Here is a 14,718-nt window from a genome sequence, read left to right on the forward strand (position 1 = left end):
GAAGTATTCGTCCGAGCAACGAGCAGTTTCGAGTACACTAATGCTCGAACGAGCATCAAGCTCGGACGAGTATGTTTGCTCATCTCTAGTCTTTATAAGGTGGAGCGACCAATTCTTGCTGGTTTGCCCGCACACACAAATCTGTGTTGAATGGTGTTTAAAGAGTGGAAAAAAGCCACAGGAATGTGTATAGGGATAGCCTCAAGCATGTATAACAATCGTGGGAGGATATTCATTTTGAAGATGGCACATTTCCCTAACCACGAAAAGAGGCCCTTAGACCATCTAGAGCAATCCCTTTGGATATTTTGAAGGACAAGTGGGAAGTTCAACACATACAATTTAGATAGCTCCATTGTGAGGTTAATTCCAAGGTATTTTATACTTTCAGTGGCCCATTTAAAACCAAAAGAGGTGCATTGTGTTGCCTCCAGCGGGGCGTGTATGGACACGTTTAGGGCTTCAGATTTCGACCAGTTGACATGAATATTGGATATCGAGGAGAAGAGGCTTATCTCCTGCAAAAGATTAAGTTTGTTTGATTTGGTTAATGAAGAGGGGGATGGCTGACCTTTTGACCTTTACAATTTTGTTAATATCTTCAAAACAAAAGCAGCACAAACAAAAATAATTTGAGCAGCACAAATCAACACAAATGTAGCACAAATGATTTACACCAGTTTTGTTTGATTTGGGTAATGTGGGTGGTAATGTGGGTGGATTGGTTGACCCCTGACGACCTCTGGAAACTTCCTTTAACCCCTACGGGACTCAGCATCTTTTGGCCTAAAGGACGCGGCCCCATTTTTCAAATCTGGCCTGTGTCACTATAAGTGGTTATAGCGTAGGAACGCTATGAGATATCCAGGGGATTTTGAGATTGTTTTCTCGTGACACATTGTACTTCACGTTAGTTTATAAATTTGGATGAAATCTTTTGCGTTTAGTGCGCGAAAAAAAACTAAATTTGGCAAAAATTTTGAAAGATTCTTTATTTTCAACGTTCTAAATTCTCTACTTTTGATGCAGATAGTCAAAGCACCCAAATAAATTCATAACTTACATTTCCCAAATGTCTGCTTTATGTTGGCATGGTTTTTTAAGATTCCACATATTTTACTAGAATGTTATGAGGCTCAGAATTTGGGTGCCATTTTTCACATTTTTTGTAAAATCTAGAGATGAGCGAGCACTAAAATGCTCGGGTACTCGTTATTCGAGACGAACTTTTCCAGATGCTCGAGTGCTCGTCTCGAATAACGAGCCCCATTGAAGTCAATGGGAGACCCGAGCATTTTTTAAATAAAACTGAACAGTAAAAGAACAGTGCAAAAAAAAAAAAATCCAGATGTTTGCAGATGTTTTACTTGTAAGAACACACTGAAATAACACTATTCTTCACTTTGCAGTTGTTCGCGCGTGTCTCCCGCTAAGTTAGGAGATGTTCAGAACATCTGGAATGTGAAGAATAGTGTTATTTCAATGTGTTCTGCACTTAAATGCTCCTGTGTTCACTGTTTTTAATGTTTTAATTCTATTCTTCACATTGCAGGTGTGCGCGCGTGTCTCCCGATAGGTTCGGAGATACACGCGCACAGCTGCAAAGTGAAGAATAGTGTTATTTCAATGTGTTCTTACAAGTAAAACATCTGCAAACATGTGTAATATTTTTTTTTTACAATAAAAATACTTTTATTCAATTTTTTTATTAATTTACTGCTCGATCTTGAGCCGGCGAGATACTCGTCCGAGTAACGAGCCGGTCCGAGTATGCTAATACTGACCGAGCAGTATACTCGGACGAGTATACTCGCTCATCTCTAGTAAAATCACCAAAACCTGTATTTAGATGGACCTGCTCAATTTCTAATTGACACTGAGAGGCCTAAATAATAGCGAGACTCATAAATTACCCCATTGTGGAAACTACACCACTCAACGTATGAAAAACCACTTTTAAGAAGTTTGTTAACCCTTTACGTGTTTTATAGGGGTTAAAACAAAATGGAGGTGGAGTCTGCAAATTGTAATATTTTTTCACAATACACTCATTTTGGGTGGAAAATTAAACATTTGTAATGGATTAAATGAAAAAAGGCTCCACAAAGTTTGTTACCCAATTTCTCCCGAGTACACGGATACCCCATATGTGCTGGTAACCTGCTGTATGGGCGCACGGACGGGCATAGAAGGGAAGGAGGCGCCATCCAGATCAGATTTGCTATGTCACATTGTACAGGCTATAATTTTTTTCTTTTTTTTATTGAGGACCTATAGGGGCTTATTTCTTTTGCCACATGAGATGCACTTTTCTAATACATAATTTTGGGGCATCTATAGCTAATTGGTGAGATTTAATTAACTCTTTGTTGGTGGAGGAAATGAAAATCATCAATTTTTAGGAAAATTTTTATGTGTTTTTTTTTTTGGCCGTTAACCATACCATGAAAATAGTATATTATTTTTATTCTATGGGTTGCCACTTTTATGAAAATACCTCATTTATATATATTTTTATTTTTTCCCATTTTTACTGAATAAAAAGTAATTTGGCAAAATTGTTGTTAATTTTAGCATCACCGTCTTTCATATGCATAACTTTTATATGTTTCATCTCACAAATCTGTTTAAGGGCTTATTTTTTTCGAGAATGATTGCTCTTTTTAGTGGTCTTATTTTAGATTGCGTAACTTTTTAAAATCACTTTTTTAGAGCATTTTTAAAGGGCATTAATAAAAAAAATCATCTTTATCAGAGAGAGTTTTTTTAGGTTGTTTTTTACGGGGTTCACTTTGTGGATCTAATAACGATTCTGTTTTATTATACAGATTGTTACGGACGCAGCGATACCAAATATGTGGGGGTTTTGTGTATTTTATTCAATTGTACTGAATAAAAACTAATTTGGAGAAAATCTTATTCATTTTAGCATCACCATCTTTTTATATGCAGAACTTTTTTATTTTTTGGCTGACAAATCTTGTTTGCGAGAACAGTTGTTCTTTTTAGTGTCTTATTTTGGAGTGCATAAAATTTTTAAATCACTTTTTAGAGCATTTTTTATAGGGTATTAATTAAAAATTATCTTTTTTCGGAGCGTTTTTGCGTTTTTTTCCTCCGGCGTTTACCGTGCGGGTCCAGTAACGATTCTGTCTTATTATACAGATTGTTACGGACGCGGCAATACCAAATATTCGGGGTTTTTTTGTGTTTTTATGTTTTTTATACTTTATTAAGTTTTTAATGGGAAAGTGACATTTTAGGGGCTTATATTTTATGTATTTATTTTTTATTTATTATAATGTGTAGTGTTAAGTGTTTTTGCAGATTTTTACTTATACATACTTGAACTTGAACCAGCGATGCTCTGATTCTCTGATGCTCTGATCACTGGTTTAAGTTCAATACACTGCTCTACAATACTATTTTATTGTAGAGCAGTGTAATCTGTCTGGCATGCTTGCACATGCTCAGACAGTTTGCAGTCAGACCCAGAAGGGGTCTGGCTGCCATGGAGACCGGGCAGCTCCGGGGCACATGCCAGTCCTCGGAGCTGCCCAGAAGAGGATCGGATCTTCCGGTAAGCGGCACGGGGGATCCGATCCACAGCAGGAACACCCTTACACGCCGCGGTCATGCCTGACTGCGGCGTGTAAGGGGTTAACACCCGCGATCGGAGTCGGCTCCGATCGCGGGTGTTACAGCGCGGTGTCAGCTGTACTAGACAGCTCCATTGTCTTTGTCTATGTCCTCTGTCCATTAAGAATGCTGTTTCGTAACAAGAATTTACATAACTAAGCATATGTTATTAAGTTGTAAGTCAAATGTGTGCATGAGATTAGCATCTATAAAATGATGATGATCCCATGTTCAGAGCTGCAGTGGAAGGTGCAATATGGAGCCTGAAAGTCAAACGCTTGGAACATTGTTACCAAGTTGCACATCAGTATAGGTGGTAGCAAACCAGCGTAAATCGATAGACCCAGGTGGTAGGAATGTTCAAAAACTACCTAAGGTCTAGACTGGTTGAGCTGTAGCCGTGCCCCGATATTGGTTAAACCTCCGAATGAGCTGCACAGAATCTACAATAGTTTTATCAATGGTCATCACCAAGACTTAGCAAAACAAGAATGACATGGAGTCAGCAGTCAATGAAGTCAATTTATGAACAGGTAAATTATGTGACAGCAGAGGTGAAACTCGCTACATGAATTGTGTAAAGAGATATTGAAGTTAACCCCTGTGATCATTCACATTCTTTTCTATTGCCTTTCCAAAATTAAATGAGATTTCTTGTTCAGTTCTGGTCTCAGTAGAATTATGTAACATTTGGGGATGAAGATGCAGCCCAGAAGTCCTGCACCGGAGGCCGAGATGGCGAAAACCTCCACGGCCACCATGTACTTCCCCTTGGTGCTGAGATAGGCCGGGATGAAGGAGATCCACACACTGCAGAAGACCAGCATGCTGAAGGTAATGTACTGAGCCTCGTTGAAGGCATCTGGAAGTTTCCTGGCCAAAAATGCTACAATAAAGCTCAACACCGCCAGGAATCCAATGTAGCCAATGGACAGGAAGAAAGCTACGGCAGATCCCTCATCACATTGTAAGATTATCTTCCCAACCTCTATCTCAGTGTTATAATCTGGGAATGGAGGGGAACAGATCAACCAGGAGACACAGATCAGAACCTCTCCTATTATACCGATAACAAGTAAAGATGTGGACAGATGTCTCCCCATCCACTGCCTCATTGTTCTGCCTGGTTGGATGGTGTGAAAGGCCAAGACTACGGTGACTGTTTTGGATAAAATAGAAGAAACTGCAAGACCAAAAATAACCCCAAACGCCACTTGAAGAAGACATGACATCCTGGTGGGACGTCCTATGAATAACAGAGGACATAGGAATGACAGGAGTAGAGAGAGGAGAAGGAGGAAACTCAGGTTCTGGTTATTGGCTTTGACAATTGCCGTGTTCTTGTGTTTTATAAATATCCCCAACACAACGAGAGTCACAAAACAGAAGAAGAGATTGATGATACTGAGAGATAATCCCAAAGTATCTTCATAGGACAGGAACTCAAGTGGTCGCAGGACACAGGCGTCTCTTCTATCATTAGACCAGTGGTCTTCAGGACACTCCACACATCTCTCCATGTCTACAGGAAAGAGAAGCATTATTTTAGTTTATAATAAATGACAGTTTTAGAAAAACCGACCAATGAAATAATTACACTTCTAGTATTTTAGGTCCACGTTCATATTATGACATTATTCTAGTTATGCGAAGAACATTTTCTAGCACATTGGCCCAGATATTTTATTCTGGCTGTGGCAGTTTTTGGGGCGTCTTTGGATCTTGCAGATGGGTTGTGGCAGCACTGTGCCGACAAGACAGAAAAGATGTGCACATAAAGGGGCATTTACTACAGCGACTTGACAGAAGTGTGTCTCATGCTCTACGTTAAAAGTGCACAAAAAAAAAGATGGTGCCACTTCCGGAGCAGTGCAGGGGGCACCAGATTCATGAAGACCCGGTGCCGGTATTTAATAATCTGCTGCTCCCTGCACAGGAGTGAGGACACTGCACATAGTACAGACAGCACTAGTTTGGTTAAATCTGGCACATTTACTAAGGACCGTGCACCAGTTTTCTGTCAGACTTTGCACATTTGTGCAAGCTGCTTGTACAGGTATTTAAGTAGTGTGAATAAAATATTTTTTTTACTTTCTACATCAAATTGGAATAGGACCTATGGGAAATATATTTGGAGAAGATACATATGCAATAACAGAGCTTTTTAGAATTATTACATTTTATATTTTTGATTGTGTACATTTTACTGTTTTTTGTATGTTCTATACAAACAAGTTGTAACAATATGACAATAGGGATAAATCTGGGAGAGATTAATTACTATAAATAGTTAACAATGCATGCACGTCGGTAAGCCCCGGAAGAACGTGAGTTTTAATTTTACTGAAGGCCTTATTTTATTTCATGTTTTTTGAGTACATCGAATAAATTCTTCAAATATTCAATAGAAAAACCTGTCTACACTATCGTCTTGCTTTCTCTTTCCCTTGGCGAGTGAACTGGAGTATCCCTGAGACCAGTGGAACTAACAGCAAGGTGGTACGAGTTTCTAGTCGGAGGACTGAACCCACGCACCGGGAATTAGCCGCTACTCAAGTGTCTCATCCAGCAAAGTCTGAGAAACGCCAACTTGGAGAGGACGCGGAGTATAGATTTCTTCCATCGGTGAAAGGTACTGTGGAATCTGCCCTTTTCCCCGTGCATTCTATGCACTTGGGATTAAATGTAGAACTGGCAAGGACGTTGATGCGGTGACCATTTGATGCATATTTCCTGTTGGACTTTTTTGGTGTTTTGGACCTTTTCACCTTGGTTCCCCTGCACCGTCCCTCCAGCTATTTTTGATTTGTATGGTATTTATCTGTAGGTATAGTACTTGAGCCTCTTAGAAATTTTGCGTATTCTAGGTATTTAAGTAGTGTCCGCACCATATTTATGTCGCACACAACCGCTTTGTGGCGCGGCTGCACTAGTCATCATGAAACACAACTTTCTGCATTGAAGGGGGGTGTTCTGGTGCAAAGTTGAACCGTGCGCCAGATTGAACATGCAAAGTCCAACAGAACATGTTAAAGATGCATTCCCATTTTAGAAAAAGAAACAGGTAGCATCAGTCAAGCCTTGTGGGTCTAACATTTTACCCAACAGACCCCATCTAAGTGATTCCCACTGGTACCACCCAAAATACACCTCTCTCTCACAGAACCAGACCCTTCCCATGGCCACCAGGTCTCCTGCCATTTATCTCCCCTATCATGTAGATGAGATGTAATTTACTCAATGGATGTCAAACCCATAAGAAAGCATAAAAGTCATCAACTTTTATTATGGGTGTAATTTTTACTAATTTCTTGAATGAAATCTTACTTCATATGAGACGTCAGCAGAATCGATAAGACTCGGGTTTGGGCTATTGGAGCTGCCCCGATCATCATTGCAGAGGTTAATGGAGCCAAAAATGCCATTCCCATTCCCATTACACAACTAGACGAATAGTAAAGACTGTTCCACTAAATACCTCACTGGTCTGGTTGGAGATCTCGCCTTCTGCACAGGGGGCGCAGTAGTAGCAACATTTCTGTTTTCCTCCCTGAGGGACTTTCCTGTATCCGGGGAGACAACTCTCACTACAGGCAGAGTGCGGGGTCTGCAATACACATTCAGAATAGATATTTGAGGGACCTTTTATTTCCACTACAGACACATGTTGCCCTTCGTCTTAATTCTGTGCCAAATTGGTCAAAATGTCAAACACAGCCTGAACCACGAGGCGCAGAACACAAACTCCCAAAACATGGAAACATCTTAGGCTTTCTCTGCCTCCTGTGCACAAAATGTTGTCAAATGTCACAAAAAAGTCACATGAAATTAAGTTGAGAAATGATTCCCAAAAAATTAGATGTTCGTATAAAAGCCTTCACAGGGACCTCCATAATTCTGGTGCACAATGATCATTGGAGATAATAATTATCAACTTCCCAACTCCATTGGTGCATACTTATCAGCGTTTGGACACCTCAAAACTGGCAATCAAGACCTGAAATTGGTGCACAGTCTTGAAATGGGTAGTTTGGGCCCATGTGGGTCGTTCTAAATCTGTGCACAATCTATAGCCTGTGCCTCAATGGGCCAGAACTCGTGTAGAGATGGCCCAGTGGATTTACCAGGAAGCTGGAGCCTCCTGACAAAACCGCCAGAAAGCAGGGGGCGCTAGGTAGCCCCAGTGTATGATAGATGAGCCCTGATGTTCTTATTTCCTTGGTGAGAATACGCAGCAGGATAATGACAAGTTAAGATACAAAGTATAAAAGAAAACATAAGGGAAGTGTTTAGAGAACAAGAGACGTGTGAAATTCACCTTTAAAAATCGTAGATCCCAAAATATTGAGCTGTCATTTATAGAAAACTGGTGAAGACCCTTCTCTTCATGGAAATCCCCCACCTTACGTTTCTCCACAGTTCTGTTAGGATACACCCGATAATTTACCAGATCAAATCTTGCAGGAAAGTTTCCTTTATCATCAAGGTGAATGGACTTTCCACCAGGAGTTGTGAAATAAACTCTTCTTACATAGTGGTTCAGCTTAAAAGAAATAAAATATACTCAAAAATAATCTGACACTGACAGCGAGTAAAGAGACAAGTAAATCACTCCCAGGGCTGCCTTTCAGAGTCAGATCCTTTGGGAATATTGGATGGCTCTGGTTGTTTCCTAGATATGGCTTGAGAGATAAACAGCAGAATCAGTCAGCTGCTGGGGGTGCATCCAGGAACTCATTTATATACAGTATCTCCCCAGTATCATTAGAGGTTGCTGGTTATTGCTAGTCACCTGGCACTTGCTCCTCTACTACTTTTCTATTCCTATTTCTGCTACCACGTATCTGATATTTGCTACATTTATTGACCACCGTTTGCATATTTATGCATATTTATACCTCTTTATATCTCTTGCAGTCTTGTTATTGACACGATGGGGCTTATTTACTAAGGGTCCGCGCATGCCCTTTTGTTGGACTTTCCAATGTTTTCAAATGAAAGGGGCTCATTTATTGTAGAATTTCCTCTTTTTTCTCTTACTTTTGCGACACATTTGATATATTTGCGCCTAAATTAGCAGTTTTTTCCATTCATCTAGCAAAATTAGCCATGCAAGAATTTTTCAGTGTTGCACCTGATATATCTTTAAACTCCAGATGTGAACGTATGAAAAAGTTTCAATTTTGGGGCAAATAAGGTTAAAAAGTCGCAAATAAACTCCACATAAACAGTCCTGGCCATGCGTGGGAAGAACTTTAATAGAAGTTGAAGAAGAGTTTGCGACTTTTGTGCTACTTTTTAATAAAAAGCCACAAACCCCCCTTAGACAGCCTCTACGAAAAAATCGAACAAGTCCAAAAGTCGGAAAAAACAAGAAATGACTTTTTAGGCGCAAAATAGTGATAGATGCCATGCAAACATCAGCAGGACAGTCAAATAAGGTGCAGACACTCCAAGCCACTAAGTGCCAGACTTTTGTTTGCACCCAAAAAAGTGGTAAAGACAAATGTAATAACTAAGCAAAAAAAAAATGCACTAAACAACGGCAAATACGGTCTAAAAAAGTCGCCTAAAATCCAGAATAATATGTCTGACTTACATTATCTTTGTGAGTATTTTCAATTAGTAGCGAAACACTTAAAGGACACCTGTCATCAGGTCTCTGCCACTAGTCCTGTCACCTCTACCTGTTGGAGCAGCTCACAAGGATCCATCCCAGCCTTCATCTAGTTATCTCATACATTATTCATTGTAAAATCATCTATTCTTTATCATGTAAATGAGGCTGGTCACATGGTCAGAGGCAGTGATGTCACCCCTGTTACCCCTCCCCTCTCCTCCCCCTGCTCATGTCTGTGTGTAATGTATAGTAAAGCATGGCTGGTGTGTGTGCTGTATCTGCTGACATGCTGCATCCTCCTAATATACAGGTGAGAGACACAGACATCAGCTACACATGAATCTGACATGTTCTGCTATAACATGGCTGCCTGGAGCTGCTGTATCTCTCCTATACACACACATGCACACACAGGCTGCAGGGGGCGTGGCCACCAGCCCCAGGAAGCACATCATTATACAGCCTCACATCATTATACAGGCTGTCAGTCAAGCACTGGGGGTGTGGCTGTACCTCCCACTCATGAATAGAGTGGACAGCTTGAATATGCTAATGCTTCATTGGACATTTCACAGGTCATTTGCATACAGCTTTAGGACCTCATTGCTTAGGTTTACAGGCATGTAGAGGCACAATGAAGGGATAGAGGCAATGCTTTCTAATGACAGTTTATGAAAATATATTTAGTTTAGGGGGGTTATTTTGCATGACGGGTTCTCTTTAAGAGCCTTTTACTCGGAGATCTCACCTTCCATGCATTACCTGAAAGCTGAGAACTGGATAATTTCTGTTGTTTTTGTCTTGGATACGAGTGCATCAGATCATGTAAGGCATAAGCTACAATATACACAGCCGAGTACACACTGAACGTGTGCCGGAAATTCTCCACCTCATATAGGGAGCGATCCACGTTCCCCAGGACATCTCCTTCATTACATGGTCTAAAGCCATTAAAATATTCTCCAAATGAGCAAGAAAGAAACTCTGTCCAGATTCCCTCCATTAGCTCCACCTCCGGATACTTTAGGGGTCCGGCGGTGAGGAAATATTCTCTTAATGCTGGAATTCTTCCTGTCTGAATTGTGAGCTGCAGAGATCCGTGCAATGTAGTGAATAATATGTGATTGTCAGGAAAAATTAGTGAGATGATGATTATAACTTTCCTCTGATGGACATTGACGGATAACATTGAGTAGAATGTATCTAAACCACAAGAGCTCCCAACAAATATAATAACATTGCAGAGGATCTTTTGTATTTGATAGGACATCTTCTTGTAAGCTTTATTATATGTAAAATAAGAAAACTGAGTGACGGATTCTCTATAAGTGATGCAGACGCCGCTCCGCGTGATGACGTTGTAGAGCTCCATGCTGGCTCGTTGGCTGCTCTCGTCATCTGCTGTCACCATCCCCACCCAGCTCCAGCCAAAATGCTTCAGAAGAAGCACCAGGGCTTCATACTGCGCGGACTCCTCAGGGACTGTGCGATAGAAGTAAGGGAAGCGGAGCTTGTTGTTAAAAGCAGTATCCATCGCTCCATAACTGATCTGTGGGGGAACATATATTGAAATGCTATTTGTCATAATGAAACCTCACCTCACATCAATGTCTTGTATTCCACCTCCACAGATGTTAGTCCTACTATTGGGTCTTGTTACAAAACAGCAGCACTGCTTGACACAGCACTGGGGACATTCGGGTGCTGGTCTGCTCAACTGCTTCCAGATTAATTTCTCCCCTAAAAAAGACGCTGACGCCATATTTGGATTCATCTGGGCACATCAGTCAATTTATTACAGAATACAAGAAGTACAAAACATTTTTGTCTCCCCAACATGTAATAACATTTTCTCCTTCCACTGAAAAGTAATAATAATACTATGAAGGAAGGTTCTTGGAGCTACATAAATGAATAATCCTGCCAATCTGCTTGTCTATTTGTTTTCTTACCCCCAACCGGTTCCAGGTCACCAATTACCGCAGATGACTTGTTGCAATTTTTTACTCCCCGGGACACCACCCAGCAGGAGTCCATACCGCCATACCCCTTTGGCATGGCCCATCCTTCAGGGGAAAACTGGCCGCCATGTTCTCCCTTGCTCCCCCTTGTAGCACCACTAACTCCAAGGACCTTCTCCCTTCCCCTGCCCCCACAGCTGTCATGACAAAAGACTATATCTAAGAATAAAACAAAAACTTTATTATTGCCCACACCACCCACCGCAGGGTGGGCGAGACTCTTTCCCTGGTAGCTCTAAAGTGGCTGCCACGGTAATTCTCTGCCCCCGGTAGTCTTCTCCCCCTTGGCGACACTCCTCACCCCTCCCCTTGGCTACTGCTTCCTCCCCCACGCCGTGTCATGTCAACCTCCCCCTACTGCATGGGTCTGTCCTGCTTCTGAACTGTGGTACTTTACTTTTGTACATTTTGATTGCTTTGGGGAAAGAGCTCTGAAATATATAGTTGTCAACTTCTAGAAACCCTTAAGGAGATTCATTGTACTTTCTTATACGGTTTTCTGGTCTCTCCAACCCGCACACTACTTAGAGATACAATGGTGGAGCGGGAGCAGGGAGTGGAGTGGGCAGAGGGCAGGTAAAGGACAGGCAGGGGAGTGGATGCCTTGCCACCCATATTTTTTATTGTCTCCGACAGTAACCGCCAAAGACTATGGCAAAAACCTCTGTTCTAAAATCAGTTGTAATCTGGTCTACAGGTGAGAACTGGCAGAATTTGCACTTGTATCTACTGAGAGGCTGGAGCCTCTTAATGGATAGATATGCCAGACAGAGAAATTTCTGCCAGACTTGTGCTCAAAACTTCAGATCATCTCTACTGAGGTGGAATGAGCTACAATAACACACACAACTTGTGGAGAGGAACTTGAATAGTTGATTGAAAATATTCATTATTTGTGAGTTCTTGTACATTTTCTTTAAAGCCTGTAGGGATCCAGGTGTAGCACCAGGCATCTGGGTGCAACGTGTCTCGCATGAAATGTTGTGCTTCAGTTATTCCTTTACATTTCTGTTCTGCTCCAGAATGAATTGAGGCTACTTACTGTCATCAGACTCTTTGTAGAGTAGTCAGTAGACTCTATGCTCCCCTACTTGCTCTCATCCTCCTATCATGGAAAGGAGGTGAAGAAGCTAGTACAAGAGATGGTAGAAGACAGCCAATGTAATCTTCTCTGGTCCTTGTGAAAAAGATTGATGGAACCTTTTGCTTCTGTGTTGACTATAGAAAGATCAACAATATCACCCACAAGGACGCTTATCCGCTGCCTCAAATCAAAGAATCCCTTGCAGTCTTAGGGTCGACTGCCTACTTCTCCACCCTTGATCTGACCAGTGGCTACTGGCAAGTGGCCATGGTGCCTGAAGATAGGAAGAAGACGGCCTTCACCACCCCAATGGGCCTATTTGAATTCAATAACATGCCCTTTGGCTTGTGCAATTCCCTCGGCACGTTTCAGCGGATAAAGGAGAGATGTTTGGGGCACCAAATCTTGGAGAATGTCCTACTATACCTGGACGATATCATCATGTACTCCAAGACCTATGAAGATCACCTCAAACATCTGGCTAAAGTTTTCCAAATCCTGACCCAGCATGGGCTGAAAGTTAAACCATCCAAGTGCCATCTGTTACAGCCTAGTGTGACATGTGGTGATTGCTGATGGAATTGAGCCAGACCCGGAGAAGGTTGCAGCTGTCATCAACTGGCCTACCCCATCTACCATCCGGAATGTCAAAAGCTTCCTGGGATTTGCCAGCTACTACCGGTGGTTTATCCTGAAGTTTGCACAGTTGGTGGCATCCCTGCAAGAACTCCTAAGGGGACTTCCTAAAGATGGCCAATGGTCACGAACACCCACCCGACTGCACAGCAGGATAAACGTCTTCTTTTTCCCTCCTTCTTTCCCCTTCTATGTCTTATGTATTGATAATGCTGTGGCCATGGATTGTATTCTATTAATTGATTATATACACTCACCGGCCACTTTATTATGTACACCATGCTAGTAACGGGTTGGACCCCCTCTTGCCTTCAGAACTGCCTCAATTCTTTGTGGCATAGATTCAACAAGGTGCTGGAAGCATTCCTCAGAGATTCTGGTCCATATTGACATGACGGCATCACACAGTTGCCGCAGATTTGTCGGCTGCACATCCATGATGCGAATCTCCCGTTCCACCACATCCCAAAGATGCTCTATTGGATTGAGATCTGGTGACTGTGGAGGCCATTTGAGTACAGTGAACTCATTGTCATGTTCAAGAAACCAGTCTGAGATGATTCCAGCTTTATGACAAAGTAGCCATCAGATGTTGGGTACATTGTGGTCATAAAGGGATGGACATGGTCAGCAACAATACTCAGGTAGGCTGTGGCGTTGCAACGATGCTCAATTGGTACCAAGGGGCCCAAAGAGTGCCAAGAAAATATTCCCCACACCATGACACCACCACCACCAGCCTGAACCGTTGATACAAGGCAGGATGGATCCATGCTTTCATGTTGTTGATGCCAAATTCTGACCCTACCATCCGAATGTCGCAGCAGAAATCGAGACTCATCAGACCAGGCAACGTTTTTCCAATCTTCTACTGTCCAATATCTATGAGCTTGTGCAAATTGTAGCCTCAGTTTCCGGTTCTTAGCTGAAAGGAGTGGCACCCGGTGTGGTCTTCTGCTGCTGTAGCCCATCTGCCTCAAAGTTTGACGTACTGTGCATTCAGAGATGCTCTTCTGCCTACCTTGGTTGTAACGGGTGGCGATTTGAGTCACTGTTGCCTTTCTATCAGCTCGAACCAGTCTGCCCATTCTCCTCTGACCTCTGGCATCAACAAGGCATTTCCACCCACAGAACTGCTGCTCACTGGATGTTTTTTCTTTTTCGGACCATTCTCTGTAAACCCTAGAGATGGTTGTGCGTGAAAATCCCAGTAGATCAGCAGTTTCTGAAATACTCAGACCAGCCCTTCTGGCACCAACAACCATGCCACGTTCAAAGGCCACAAATCACCTTTCTTCCCCATACTGATGCTCGGTTTGAACTGCAGGAGATTGCCTTGACCATGTCTGCATGCCTAAATGCACTGAGTTGCCGCCATGTGATTGGCTGATTAGAAATTAAGTGTTAACGAGCAGTTGGACAGGTGTACCTAATAAAGTGGCCAGTGAGTGTATATATGCACAATTGTCTACTCACATAGAATTTTGTCCACATCAAAATTGCCGTCAGTCAATCACTTACGGGTCTTCAACAAAATGGCCACCATATAATGTGCTGTGTGCATGCCTTGGGAGTCTTTGGTTCTCCCACTTCCGGCGAGCGTAATCTCTGGACCCTGGGACGTCGCGTTCATCGCAAAATGTTGCGGGTGCAGTAACGCTTGCAGCCGGAAGTGGAATGATCACGATTCCCGGTCCATGCGCCACAATCAAGCACCT

General features: G+C 42.2%; 1 protein-coding gene across 1 annotated transcript; it reads right to left on the minus strand.

The window, feature by feature from the left end:
• Positions 1–4,262: 4,262 nt before the first annotated feature.
• LOC140122986 (vomeronasal type-2 receptor 26-like) lies at positions 4,263–10,793 on the minus strand. The gene is made up of 4 exons (XM_072144236.1): positions 10,008–10,793; positions 7,958–8,182; positions 7,123–7,246; positions 4,263–5,161 (listed from the first exon to the last, which is right to left on the minus strand). Exons 1-4 carry the CDS (start codon positions 10,791–10,793, stop codon positions 4,263–4,265), a joined length of 2,034 nt encoding a protein of 677 aa, XP_072000337.1.
• Positions 10,794–14,718: the final 3,925 nt, after the last annotated feature.

Source organism: Engystomops pustulosus, chromosome 3, assembly GCF_040894005.1.
Source record: "Engystomops pustulosus chromosome 3, aEngPut4.maternal, whole genome shotgun sequence".
Lineage (NCBI taxonomy): Eukaryota > Metazoa > Chordata > Amphibia > Anura > Leptodactylidae > Engystomops > Engystomops pustulosus.